General features: G+C 40.7%; 1 protein-coding gene across 1 annotated transcript in view; it reads left to right on the top strand.

The window, feature by feature from the left end:
• The window catches only part of LOC136874380 (uncharacterized), a 400009-nt gene extending 386960 nt beyond the window's left edge, over positions 1-13049 (top strand). Inside the window, exon 5 of the mRNA XM_067148016.2 lies at positions 12930-13049. Within this exon, the coding sequence (XP_067004117.2) occupies positions 12930-13049 (120 nt within the window). The remainder of the gene's footprint in view (positions 1-12929) is intronic.
• The last annotated feature ends 2025 nt before the right edge of the window (positions 13050-15074 follow it).

Raw genomic sequence — 15074 nt, 5'->3', positions numbered from 1 at the left:
GTAGTTCTCGATCTACATACTGCCGAAGCCTATTTTGCAGGATCTTGAGCATTTTAAGAGGTGCTTTTGAAGCATTTATAATAAAATACAGAGTTAAGGTGGATAAGCTGTGGCGTGTGTTAGCTTGGTTTAAAATTATCTGATAAACTCACCAACAATCCAATCATGCTTACCGGTAATAACATCAGTTAGGTTATTTATTTGAAGACATGTTGTACACCTATTTGGTAGATACATTTACATTGTTGTTGTACTTTAATTTTGGATAGTAAATATCTATGCCCCCACTCGATATGAAACTCCCTCGCCATTTACAGTTGAGGCTAGCTGTTATCATCGGACGCCTGATGAGTTTTAAATACTATTTTCAAATTCAGTGAACAGGCAAATTTAAACAACACAACAACAGTGTGCAAAACCTAGCAGTAAACTTGTTGAATTATGTAAATATATTACTTTTTGGTGAGTGAATAGCAGTTACTTTTTAAGAAATGGAAATACTGTCATTCCCATCCAAGGAATTGTATATTGTAGCTTGTACGCTTAAACCATGTACCTTTGTAAATTCTTAAACAAAAATTATAACGTATTTGTTTTTTTTTTTTTTTTTGAATGTATAAATATAGGAAAATATAACTGACTGTTTACATCGAGCGCTGTATAAATCAAACCGAAATATCTTGAAAAGGTCGGTTTTCTTGCGATTATAGCGGATTTTTTTCTTAAATACTGTACCCCATTCAGCATTTCGCTGAGTAGTGGAGGAGAGCTTCGTAATGACAATCGAACGTCACCGTTCCCTTCCTGCAAAGTGTATTCGCTTTCTCGCTTCACTGTGCCGTATCCTTGCTACGTAAGTTGCCCCCATTTACGTCACGCCAGCCCGGCTGCACTAGTCTAGCCTCAACGGGCGCCCAGTTGAGCACCTATGGTTTACATCCTAAGCCTATTAACACTTCAGTACATAGTAGATAGTGGTGGATGGTATTGTCGAAAAATCCGTTCAGTACCAGTAAGTTCCATAGATATGTTCTAAATTCGAGGTAATCTAAGAAGTAGTTTATAAATGAGTCGGGTACCTGCTTAGTGTTTCGGTGAATAGCCTTATAATTGCAGAGTAACACAGATTTTCTGTAAATACTGCATAATATGGTTTTCCTGATTATGCGTTCTATTGTATACTCTGCCGTTCTTCTTTCTTCGCCTGTTAAGAATACCGAATCTCATCTCTCTTTGTCCTCATTTTTCCTTACCCGAATATTAATAATTCGTAGCACATTCAGTCGCAATCTTACTTCGTCAGTTTCGTCCTTTGGTGCCACATCGAAGCCGGTCAGTCCCTTAGCTTCGAGGTGATGAATCACAGGTGATCAAGTTCTGAAGTCTATTGCATTATATATTGTGCTGACCGACTGTAACTACAGTAGTAGTTTGCAAATGCAAATTCGGTACCTTGCTCCCTCCCCGGGTAAAATCAAGATCACACCTGAGTTGTGTGTGACTCTTGCATTAGTTATCGCGTCGCGTTCGAATAAACCGGGTTATTATTGCGAATTGGGTGTCTTCCTATGTATTTAACTGCAAGAATTTTGTCTGAAATCGCCTTTGAATGTGACGAATTGAGTTAAATACGAACCATAAAGGGATTTTCTTCAGTCAGAATTCGTGGATCGTAAGGTCTGCGGCCGTGGAAGCCATTTTTAGTGTTGTATCTCGATGGGGAGAACATATTTTTGAAAACGGAGAATTCACTTCTTTAGCAGGTTAGCAATCCCTATTTGCTAACATGGCGGGACGACGCGGTTGGTCTGCCACTGCTAAGCAGAGTCTTGGAGGGGCGTGCCAATCCAACTGATGAGCCCGAAAGGCACGTCTGGGCGAAACTCTGCAAACGCACACGGCCTCGCCACCCAAAAGCTGGTTCTGTTACTGGGATCGTAGGAAATATTCGGTTTAGAAACCAAAAAGAGAGTGTAGGGTTCTTATTTGAAAGACGCTTTTTAAAATGGTTGTTTGGTTGTAGGTCTACCTATAACTTTTACTGTACAATACGAGCATACGGCGACAGCGCTTGTCCATATTAAGAGCACCGTTCGGACACCGGTTCATTGCATCTCTTTGTACAATGTACTTTCAATACTACGGGCTTTTTAAAGGTAGGTTCGTGGGTAGTAACCCAGGTTTTAAAAATGGCAAGGTTTAAGTCTAATTCCTAAAAATAACGAAGTGTGCGAATTTAAAAAAGGAGAAAGCCTCAATATTCGTTCCTTTAAAATACTTACGGCTTTTTTTTTTTTTTTGTACAGGAATTAAATTCTAACAGAGTACTGTGATTTACACATCTCCTGCTACATATGAGTAAGTTATTAACGGGTGTAACCTGGATCGCCTGCTCAAACCTGTGCTTGTTATTGATTGAGCCATAATTATTGGCTTGTATCAAATATATGCACTGAACGTGGATGAGTGGTAATGAATATTGATTATCACCCTGTATTTTCTCATCGTATCAGGTTGGTGTTAATCATCTTTGACGTGTTGGTAACTTGCCAAATAGCGTCACTTGCCATGATTTTCTCGGACACATTTTAAACTGGCAAGTGGCCGTGAATATATTCCAAAGGCTGGGAATATGGATATAAGAGCAACAGCTCCTCTGACAATCCATCTCCATAGATCCGTTTTCCTGTCCTATCTTTGTACGAAATCGGCGAAGAGCTTATTATATTCTTGGTTAATGTTGTTAAGACTCATTTGTAAAACATTCGCAATATTAACATTTCTGAGACTGCCTTAGTCAGTTAACTTGTTGCATACATGTTATGGCGTCTCCTAAAACCCTGAAAGTAGTTAGTGTGGCGTAAGGCCAATAACATGACATACATACATCTTCCTGACACAAAAATTGATCGGCTGAAAATGTCTGAGTACAGGCATCGCCGGAAGAAAGGAGCAGATCATTATATATATATGTAGTTATTTAGTGCACGGAATTTTATGCACACTTTGTCAGGAGAAGAGTGCACTTTCATGATTTTAGAACAAGTTTATACGATAACATTCGCTACTAATTGCCACAAACACTGCTAACTACCTAGCACAGCCAGGAGTTTATTGGACAGATGTATGTTAACGAAAAAGACAAAACAATATTTTTTTACGATAGACTATGGCACGGAACGAGATATGCAAAGTTCGACGCTGATATTCCTCTGTGTAAGAATCCGTTCAATTTTTGTGTCAAGAAGTGTACACAAACCTATGTCTTCATAATAGATAGTTATGGCGTTCAACGCTAAGCCTGCAAGTGGCTGTGATTAATCTTAGCACAACTACCACCGTGGCATATACTTCTCTACTTCTTACCTTGAAATCGTCTAGAAGCCTCACAAGTCTCTCTCTGCCCTTCATGGGTTATTCTGTTATTCTTCTTGATGATCTCCATTTGCCTTATATGGCCCCACCAGTGAATATGATTGTTGCACTCGCATTCATCCATCGAGTTAATATTTAATTACCGAGCGAGCAGGCCGCAGGTTCGTGTAGCTGTGACCTTGCATTCGGAGATGGTGGGTTCGAATCTCACAATCGTCAGCCCTGAATATGGTTTTCCGTGGTTTCCGGTATTCATACCAGGCAAATGATGGGGTATGTACCTTAATTAAGGCCACGGCTGCTGCCTTTCAAATCCTGCCCTTTCCCATCCTTGAGTTGTCGAAAGAGCGTTAAACCACTAACATTTCAAAATTCGCCATATATCACTTCATTGCGAAAGCCATCCTGTCATTATTCCCGCCTGTTTGCTCGTACAATCGTTCTTACTACTTTCCATGTCTGAGATTTCCATCTTGTGAATAGAGCCTTGATTAAGCCGGTGGCAGGAAAGACATCAAGAGAGAGAAGATGGGGTGGGAGGGACAGGGCCTCGGGAAGAAGGTGCGAGAAGCAGGCGAAAATAGATTTATTGTTGTTATTATTAGAATGTAGAATACAAGAAACATTATACTGTATTACTGTCTGTCTATTAAATAAATACTCGTACCTTGCGCCTGCGTAGCTGCAAGCAAGCGACTGATCCGTGGTTGACTCGTTGACAATGCAAGTCTCATTTCTTCATCGACGGATCTGAGTCTCTATGCTTTGATTAGTTTCAGTGAACGTCGAAAAGCCATATTCATACAAATACGTAGTTAAAAATAGTAATAATATATCAGCTGTCATCTAGGAGATAGATATTGACTTCTTATTGCCAACCAAAATATATTCAAGGGCACTTTGAGAAGTTTAAATTTCAATATTGTGTCTGCTTTTGACTCTGCGAGTTTCCCTTGTGTATTAATCGGACGAACTTCTGAATTCGCAACGAATTGATGGCGAACACAGTCGAAATCTGGAACACTGTCTTCAAAATAATTCTTGAACCTCTGCTGTAGGATTTCTAAAAGTTCATTAGTTAGGTTGATCATAGCTTTATTTCCGCAATCATGTGGCCATGCAATCAACGAAATATTTTTTCAACGGTGGCTCGCGCTGGAAGTTCTTTGCAAAAAAAAAAAAAAAAAAGGACAGTAATTGCAATGAGATTCTCCATCGATGTACCGAATTTAAACAAGAAGTTTTGCGTGGTCGCTAATAACGGTGGACTAGTAGATCTGAAGTGAGAACTTCTGACTGCTGTTGATTTTCACTGTCATGTCTTAGTATCAGCGGATATGTCAATAAATCGACGACTGATTGTGATTTGAAATTTCACAAACAGCTTCTGAACCCAGGACTATTTTCACCATCTCTTTACAAGCAGGCATTAATAACGTTTTACCTACTGTTTGTGGACGTTTGGCGTTTTTCATAAGTTCGGCTACCTTATCGCTAAATTGCTGCACCTTTCCCGAAACCCGTAGGCTACTGTTACAGTCGTGAACGTTCTTTGATTTTTGTGTTTGTTCCAACAACCGACAAAAGTAATTGACATGTTTTGTTTGCCACGGTAGAATGTTTTGTTAAAATTGCCCTTTCACTTTACTAGCAACCATGGCAGCATTACTGAGTTTCTCACCACAAACGATACCCTCGGGGATTGAGTATATTTTATTACCGCACCAGAAAAAGATGTAAGAAAAATAACTGTTACAAATTTGTGTTTCTCTTTCCGGTCTCTGTGCTTTCACTACTTGTACACGCCGATGGAACACTACATAAAGGGAATTTCCTCATCTTGAAAAATTAAATAGTCTAATAATAATAATAATAATAATAATAATAATAATAATAATAATAATAATAATAATAATAATTCATTTCTTTTATTATTTTACGTTGTCGGGTGTTTTTAATCGCAATAATATAAGACTCTTTAGCTTTTAGAGAAATACTTTGATATTTTATATTAGTTTTGTAGGTGATTAGATAAAATTGTAGAATATAGTTTAGATATAAGTACCGCCATGTTAATTGTAGTTTATGTGACGTAGTGCCACTGTAATTGGGACACTAAGTCTTGTAGTGTGCAGTAAATAAATAAATAAATAAATAAATAAATAAATAAATAAATAAATAAATAAATAATAATTATAATAAGGCTGAACAGCAATCACAATTTTCGGACTACTTCGGAGCACAGCTGTGATATAACTTGCAATAATTTCAAGACACGGCACCTATGCTTTTCAAAGTGAAGTCTAACAGTGGATCAGTGAATCGGTATAGGAAGAAAGTGTAAAGTTGAGTATCACTAACAGGGAAAAGTATCAAGACAACGTAACAAAGTAATAAAGGACAGCTAAGGATTTGCTAATCCCAGCAGTTTTGAGAAAAACACGTATACACAGAACATGTGGCAAAGACAACATACAAGCTGCATAGTGCCGAGGTAGGGGTGTACCAATAAGCAAAACGACAATATAGCAGCTGTGTACAAATAATTTACATTAATTTCTTAGAATACATAAATAAAGGTAAACAAAAATCGTCTTAATTCATCACTGCTGCGGCAGAGAATAAAATACAAGCATATGAAATACAGCAGCCGTGTAAACTCTATCATTAATACAATGTGTACATGTTCACGTCAAACCTTTCAGCGTGCAAAGTTACGCCGGTTGCGGAACACTGAAATGAAAGAATGGTGGGAAAAACTACGTATAATATACATTATACGGTGGTGAGCATTGAGATATTCCATACATAAGTTTTTCATGTGAGTAGGTGAGTCACATTGTCATTGGCTTCACACTAAGCCGGCTACGGCTCGAACCCCGGTCATGGAATGTGTACTTTTAAAATTAAATTTCACCTCAGATGAAGTTTGAATTCCTCGTTAAATCAGAAATCCTGTGGCTATAATCGCGAGTTCAGCAACAACATGTACTTACGTTACTGTGTTTTTTTTCTTTACGTCGCACCGACACAGATATGTCTTATGGCGACGATGGGATAGGAAAGGCCTAGGAATGGGAAGGAAGCGGCCGTGGCCTAAATTAAAGTACAGCCCCAGCATTTGCCTGGTGTGAAAAAGGGGAAACCACTGAAAACCATCTTCAGGGCTGCCGACAGTGGGATTCGAACTCACTATCTCCCGGATGCAAGTTCACAGCGCGCGCTCCTAATCGCACGGCCAACTCACCCGGTACGTTACTGTTCGAAGGTTTTAATAGTTTTGAAGGTTGATAACTCTTGCCTACTTTTTATTTTTTATCCGGGTCGGTGAAATATCACTGGCTGTATGTTTTAACACTGCTACTGTCAACCCGTAAAGCCAAACTACAAACGTGAACTCACCTTTCAATGGTAAAATTTGCATCATCCATGTTCGGCTATGACGACGTTAGCAAATGAATTGACTACCCCTAGTCTGATGCTAGTTCAGAAGACTATGGTCAACCCAGCAGTGGAAGTGGCTGTCTGATGTGTAGCCCAAGGACGAATCATCTTTATTGGGCTGTTTGCCTCCCTGGGAAATTGTGGAGAAAGCTTTGATGAATTTACACATATTCTGATGGCACGGTCACGGTCGCTCGTTTATCATCCTGCGAACCTAAGGAGAAAGCGGTATGCTTTTGTTCCTGTTTTGGTGCTCGGCTCCATTGCTTGTTACCGCCTTGAGTGACTAGACGACATCATGAGTACGTACAATTCAGATCTCCTTAGGGATGATAATGCCGTTTCCTACATTTTAGAAATCGTTGACTGTTATGTTGTGAAATTAATAGATTGTTCACCGACCGAGATGTTTACATGGTTTGGGTCAAATCCCATTATCGGCAGCCCTGAAGATGGTTTTTCCATTTTCACACCAGGCAAATGCTGGGGCTGTAGTTCATTTAAGTTTGCGGTCGCTTCCTTCGCATTCTTAGTCCTGTCCCATCATCGGTAAGTCGGTGCGACGTAAAAGTACCGAGCGGGTTGGCCGTGCGGTTTGGGTCGTGCAGCTTTGACCTTGCGTTCGGGAGATAGTGGGTTCCATTCCTATTATCGGCAGCCCTGAAGATTGTTTGCCGTGGTTTCCCATTTTCACACCAGGAAAATGTCTGATCTGTACCTTGAAAATGAAAATCCACAGCTTGTTTCCAGTCATTCGACCGGGTCAGGAATGGAATAAATGAAGCCCCCATCTAGCGGCGAGGATAGAAATTGTGCCGGCTGCCGAAGCCTGTCGCACTCCTCTGGGGCAATGATTAATTAAATAAAATGATACTGGAGAGTGTTGCTGGAATGAATTATGACAGGGGAAAACCGGAGTACCCGGAGAAAAACCTGTCCCGCCACCGCTTTGTCCAGCAGAAATCTCACATGGAGTTACCGGGATTTGAACCACGGAACCCAGCGGTGAGTGGCCGGCGCGCTGCCGCCTGAAGCACGGAGGCTCTTCTGGTCTGTACTTTAATAGGCCTACTTTAATTAAGGCCACGGCTGCTTCCTTCCCAATCCTAGCCCTTTCCCATCCTCCTGTTGCCGAAAATCATCGATGTGTTAGTGCGACGTTAAACAAGTAGCGGGAAAAAAGTAGAACGATAGAAAAAAGGATTGCCTGAGAAGTAACTTCATAATTTTAATATACAGCTTGGGTCATTGGTGTGTGGACAATATTACACCAATACTACACAAATAAATATGGAATTACAAGTTATGTAACATCTTATACCGACAGGCGTTCCTAACGCCGTCGTTTCCTTACTATCTTTTCTTGCTCCATTTTAGCCACGTGTGCGTTATAGCGAGTAGTTTCTGTGATAGGGCAGTCGAAATGTGTTAACCCTGTACTATGCCTGTTTAGCTGCGGAAGGGCGATGTTGCCAGCCTTTCATGTGAGGTTTCTTATACTGCATATGCTGAATTACATATTTAAGAAGAGAAGACATGGTGCAGGCCGACTGTAGCTAGGTGGGCCGCGGGTACTGGTGGAGCCAGCCGACCGGCCGGGCCTCAGCCGCGTGCGAGCGGTCAGGTTTTAGACGGAAAACCGTGTACAAGCATCATCTCAAAAATCCCCGATGTATTTATTGTATTTTATTTTTCTAGTAGTTTAATGTTCCACTAACACATTTAAGGTTTTCGGCAATTCAAAGATGTGGAAGGACTAGGATTGGGAAGGAAGCAGCCGTCGCCTCAATGAAGGTACAGCTCCAGCATTTTCCTGGTGTAAAAGTGGGGCACTACGGGAAGCCATCGAACCCACCATCTCCCGAATGCAAACTTACAGCTACGCGATCCTAACCGTACGGCCAACTCTCTCGGTTCCCCCGAAGTAACTGGTTTCGGAAAGGCGCTATTATGTACAATGACAAATAGTTCTCATTCCATAATCCTGAGTATAGAAGACAGTGGATATGTCGCGTGGAAATTCGTCTTCATCGTTGGAAGGAGATCCTGTTTGTTTTGTGGAATGTGGAAAAGTGTTACATGGTTCCAAATTACGATGCAGCTGACGCTAATTGTTGTTATTAATGTGATCGACTTCGCTAAGTCTGTAGCAAGACAGGGCTCCAGCACAGCAAGGAAGATAGACCAAACAGAAAATCTAGGCATTAAACGAAATAGGATTACTCTTCGAGGAATGTGTGATAATCTTGAAAATAACAAATTACTTTGCATGTGGAGGCAAAACGTTAGCATATACAAAGATTGCTTTTAAATTTTATTTTTTACAAATTCGGGCGGTGGATAAGGTTGGCTTGAAGAAAAGGATGTTGTTGTTTGAGTCATCAGTCCATAGACTGGTTTGATGCAGCTCTCCATGCCACCCTGTCCTGTGCTAACCTTTTCATTTCTACATAACTATTGCATCTTACATCTGCTCTAATCTGCTTGTCATATTCATACCTTGGTCTACCCCTACCATTCTTACCATCTACACTTCCTTCAAAAATCAACTGAACAAGTCCTGGGTGTCTTAAGATGTGTCCTATCATTCTATCTCTTCTTCTCGTCAAATTTAGCCAAATCAATGTCCTCTCACCAATTCGATTCAGTATCTCTTCATTCGTGATTCGATCTATCCATCTCACCTTCAGCATTCTTCTGTAACACCACATTTCAAAAGCTTCTATTCTCTTTCTTTCTGAGCTAGTTATCGTCCATGTTTCACTTCCATACAATGCCACGCTCCACACGAGTCTTCAAAAACATCTTTCAAATTCCGATATCAATGTTTGAAGTGAGTAAATTTCTTTTCTTAAGAAAGCTCTTCCTTGCTTGTGCTAGTCTGCATTTTATGTCCTCCTTACTTCTGCCATCGTTAGTTATTTTACTACCCAAGTAACAATATTCATCTACTTCCTTTAAGACTTCATTTCCTAATCTAATATTTCCTACATCACCTGCCTTCGTTCGACTACACTCCATTACTTTTGTTTTGGACTTATTTATTTTCATCTTGTACTCCTTACCCAAGACTTCATCCATACCATTCAGCAACTTCTCGAGATCTTCTGCAGTCTCAGATAAAATAACAATATCATGCGCAAATCTCAAGGTTTTGATTTCCTCTCCTTGGACTGTGCTTCCTTTTCCAAATTTCTCGTTGATTTTGTTTACTGCCTGTTCTATGTAAACATTGAAAAGGAGAGGGGACAAACTGCAGCCTTGCCTCACTCCTTTCTGGATTGCTGCTTCTTTTTCAAAGCCCTCGATTCTTATCACTGCAGACTGATTTTTATACAGATTGTAGATAATTCTTCGTTCTCGGTATCTGATCCCTATCATCTTCAGAATTATAAATAGCTTGGTCCAATCAACATTATCAAATGCCTTTTCTATATCTACGAATGCCATGTACGTAGGCTTGTCCTTCTTGATTCGATGCTCTAAGATTAGACGTAAAGTCAAGATTGCTTCACGTGTTCCTACATTTCTTCTGAAGCCAAATTGATCTTCTCCTAACTCAGCTTCAACTTGTTTTTCCATTCTTCTGTAAATAATACGTGTTAAAATTTTGCAGGCATGAGATACTAAACTAATGGTGCGGTAGTTTTCACACCTGTCAGCACCGGCTTTCTTGGGAATAGGTATAACAACATTCTGCCGAAAATCGGATGGGACTTCTCCTGTCTCATACATCTTGCACACTAAATGAAATAACTTTGCCATGCTGGTTTCTCCTAAGGCAGTCAGTAATTCAGAGGGAATGTCATCAATTCCATGTGCCTTGTTCCTATTGAGGTCACTCACAGCTCTGTCAAACTCTGACCTCAAAATTGGGTCGCCCATTTCACCATCATCAATAGCCTCTTCATGTTCCAGAACCAAATTATCTACATCTTTACCTTGATACAACTGTTGGATATGCTCCTGCCATCTTTCTGCTTTGTCTTCTTTCCCTAGAAGTGGCTTTCCATCTGAGCTCTTAATATTCATACACCTAGATTTCCTTTCTCCAAAGGTTTCCTTGATTTTCCTGTACGCAACATCTACCTTTCCCAGGACCATACAGCCTTCGACATCCTTGCACTTCTCTTTCAGCCGTTCTTCCTTAGCTACCTTGCACGTTCTATCCACTTGATTCTTTAATCGCCTGTATTCTTTTCTCCCCTCTTCATTTCTAGCATTCTTGTATTTTCGTCGTTCATCAATCAGGTCTAGTATCTCCTGAGTTATCCATTGATTCTTAGTTGATCTTTTCTTCCTTCCTAACATTTCTTCAGCAGCCCTACTGACTTCATTTTTCATGACTCTCCACTCTTCGTCTATAGTGTTTCCTTCAGCCTTTTTATTTAGTCCTTGTGCAACATGTTCTTTGAAACAATCCCTCACACTCTTTTCTTTCAACTTGTCTAGATCCTATCTTTTTGCATTCTTTCCTTTCTTCAATTTCTTCAACTTCAGATGGCATTTCATGACCAACAAGTTGTGGTCAGAGTCCACGTCTGCTCCTGGGAAAGTTTTGCAATCCAACACCTGGTTTCTGAATCTCTGCCTAATCATAATGAAGTCTATTTGATACCTTCCAGTGTCTCCAGGTCTCGTCCACGTATACAGCCGTCGTTTGTGGTGTTTGAACCAAGTATTGGCAAGGACTAAATTATGATCAGTGCAGAATTCAACCAGCCGACTTCCTCTTTCGTTCCTTTGTCCCAATCCAAATTCTCCTACTGTACTACCTTCTCTTCCTTGGCCTACCACTACATTCCAGTCTCCCATCACAATTAGATTCTCGTCACCTTTTACATATTGTATTAAATCTTCTATCTCCTCGTATATTCTTTCGATTTCTTCATCATCCACTGAACTAGTAGGCATATAGACCTGCACTATTGTCGTGGGCATTGGTTTGGTGTCTATCTTGACGACAATAATTCTTTCACTATGCTGGTCGTAGTAGCTTACCCGCTGCCCTATTTTCTTATTCATTATTAAACCAACTCCTGCATTTCCCCTGTTTGATTTTGTGTTGATAATTCGGTAGTCGCCTGACCAAAAATCTTGTTCTTCCTGCCAACGTACTTCACTTATACCAACTACATCTAATTTTAGCCTATCCATCTCCCTTTTCAGATTCTCTAACCTACCACAACGATTCAAACTTCTAACATTCCACGCTCCGACTCGCAGAATGTCAGTATCCATCTTCCTGATGATCGTCCCCTCTCGTGTAGTCCCCACCCGGAGATCCGAATGGGGGACTAGTTTACCTCCGGAATATTTTACCCGGGAGGAAGCCATCATCAGTATATCATTCATACAGAGAGAGCTGCATGTCCTTGGGAGTTAGTTACGGCTGTAGTTTCCCGTTGCTTTCAGCCGTGTAGCAGTATCAACACAGCTAAGCCATGTTGAGTATTATTACAAGGCCGTATCAGTCAATCATCTAGACTGCCGCCCTTGCAACTACCGAAAGGCTGCTACCCCCCTTTCGATGAACCATTCGTTAGTCTGGTCTCTCAACAGATACCCATCCGATATGGTTGCTCCAGCAGCTCGGCTATCTGCATCATTGGGACACGCAAGCCTCCCCACCGCGGCAAGGTCACATGGTTCGGAGAGGAGGAAGAAAATGATATTTCTTCTTATATGTTAGTCTGACTAAGGGCTTGTTATAGGAAGATCATTTTTAGCCAACATGGTTTATCTTAAATACTGTTTTTGTTCTGTGTGTGACCACAAATTATCCGTTTTGTTTGTATTAGAATATAAACTTGGGGCGAACAACAGCCATGTTTGTGTGATGTATACTATCAGTGGACCGTTTTCTGCGATAAGGATTTTTTAAAATGTTGGATGAGAACTGAAGAAGAATGAAAGACATTTCATAACGATTCACAATAACATTTATGAACATGTTGCATTAGTGTTGTATTTAATTAAATATGTCGTTTATTTTGTTGAATGGATGTACACTGACAGGTTAGCTTGTTACAGTGCGTCTACTCTCCCAGTTTGGATTGTGTATGCGCGACCCTATTAGCGCTCTAAATAGTGTATGCTATGTGTTCCAGGGTCTGGACTCCTCGGACCCAGCGGACGTTGTGGGACCGCAACATTGGGTGAGTATCCTCACTCAGCTTACAATAATTATGATGCTGCAAATACGAGCTCGCTTAGGAGGAAGCATGTAAGCGGTCTCTCGGATGTGAATGTACAGGAAGAAGGGGAATGTTGTACCGCGCACATGCAAAGCATACGTGAAAACCATTTTTCATATTTCGGACGTACTGTAGATATTGTCATGGTACACTCGAAATCTTTAGTATCGCATGGCCAGAAATATTCATTTCAGGCAAGAAATCAGTACGGCCCTCAGAACCACCCAGTACCTGCTTACACACTCTCTCTCATGGGTCACATCCGTCAGACGCGTTAACACACGTACACATCTGAAGAGTGAGGGGAGGTGGAGAAAACGGAAGTACGAGGATATCTAGCATGAACAAAACACACGCGTAGGGGAAGGTACTTGCTTCCCCGCCTGACCACCCGTCCCACTGGCTGGACAATGAAGGTACGAATCACACGCCTCTTTCAAGGCAACAGACGTAATGTGTATATCAACTCATTGAGGGTCAAATTGACCAGTTTCTTTGTAATTCTTGTGTGCGAGGTCTGACTGAAATGTTAGCGGTTTCGACTATGACTTCATTATCAAATGGCATCGCGCTCATCCACTGTAAGAAAGAATGACTCTTATTTTCGTCAATATGGGCCCTGCTAAATAATAATAATAATTGTACCGGGCGGTACACCTCCACGCCGCTAATTTAAAAGTTGCACCTGTTGAAACTCCTCTGCTGGAGGAAGTCTGAACTTTATTGACGGTATTAATTTTCAAGTTTCTCAGAAGATGTCACTACCTGGAAATTTTGGAGTTTTTGAACTGTGTCATTTTCGACGTATTTTTGTTTTGCTTGTAGTAAGAAGTGTGAACTTTCTCTTCTAGAGGACACTACTGAAGATCAACAATAGTGCACCCTAGTGCGGAGTGAAAGAACTGTTTTTTGGAGAAATTTTTATTTCAAAAGTTTGTTTCTTGTTAAATTTCTTTCTGTTATTGTTTAAGTTGGCTGTATACCCCTCTCTTTCCCCTTGTTTTGTATTTACCCAATCCCGAATTTCTTTTATTAATTGCTGACCAATCCGAGGTATCTTCCCCCAACTTGAATATGTTGCTGTATCCTACCCAATAAAGACTTTGTGGGAGGGTGTTTTCATTCCCCTAACGCCTCGAACCTTCCGCGAGAGGATATAAACTGCTGATTTTAGGGTCTCCGGGCCACTTCTGTTCCATCTTTCAGTGTGTATAGTACATAGCAGGGGGCGGGAAGCGCCACTTTCTCCGGCTGCGGTCAACAACCAGGTAATGGCCAATTAATAACTTCTTTCTTTGCTAGCTCAGCAGTTTAACTCTCGGGGCGGGTCCGAAGTTTTTCCGTTATGTAACCTTCCTTAAAAATGTAAAGAATCTGGTATCTATTTTATCTTTTAAACTACGTATTGGGATAGAGAGTGCTTAACCCTCTCGATCTCCCACTCATATTGTTTTGAGGTGAACTTTTTTTCTCAACCTATTCTTCCTTAACATTATGTAAATTTGTTTCTTTTCTAAAGTCACCTCCGTAGTATGGGATTAGCCCTTGCATCAGTGGCCTAAGAGCCAAATTAGGTTTTAAAAACAAAGTGTATTAGGAGTGCAGATCGCCTCCTCTCAAATTGTTATTTTGGAGGTCATGTAATCAACCTTCTTTTCATTTAATAGACCTCAGTAGGTTGGGTATTTTACCCCTGTGTCTATGTCCAGTGAGGACAACTCGAAGGTGGAGTTTGGTGTGGCCTTTGAGAGGCTTAAAGTTGAGAGCGAGTGGCTCTTTTTGAAAATTGAGTGTTGTATGCCTCGTGGAGGCTTTTCAGTGTAATTTGGAGCAAGGGCTCCTAGGCTTGAATGGGATTTTCTGCCCCTCTGTTGAAACTTGTGTTTGGGGTAAAACTGAGCTGATTGCCCAAGCATTGTGAAGTCAGGGCGCGAAGCCCAAATCCTGTAAATATTGTAACTACCCTTTTGACTTGCTACTTTGTACCTGCCATGCTTGTTATTTCCTTATTTTGAAAAGAAAATATAACCTTGTTAAATTTTAAATTAATTTTACTTT

Source organism: Anabrus simplex, chromosome 5 (genome assembly GCF_040414725.1).
Source record: "Anabrus simplex isolate iqAnaSimp1 chromosome 5, ASM4041472v1, whole genome shotgun sequence".
NCBI lineage: Eukaryota > Metazoa > Arthropoda > Insecta > Orthoptera > Tettigoniidae > Anabrus > Anabrus simplex.
Note: the sequence above shows the minus strand (reverse complement) of the source record. Positions and strands in the feature narration are given on the sequence as shown.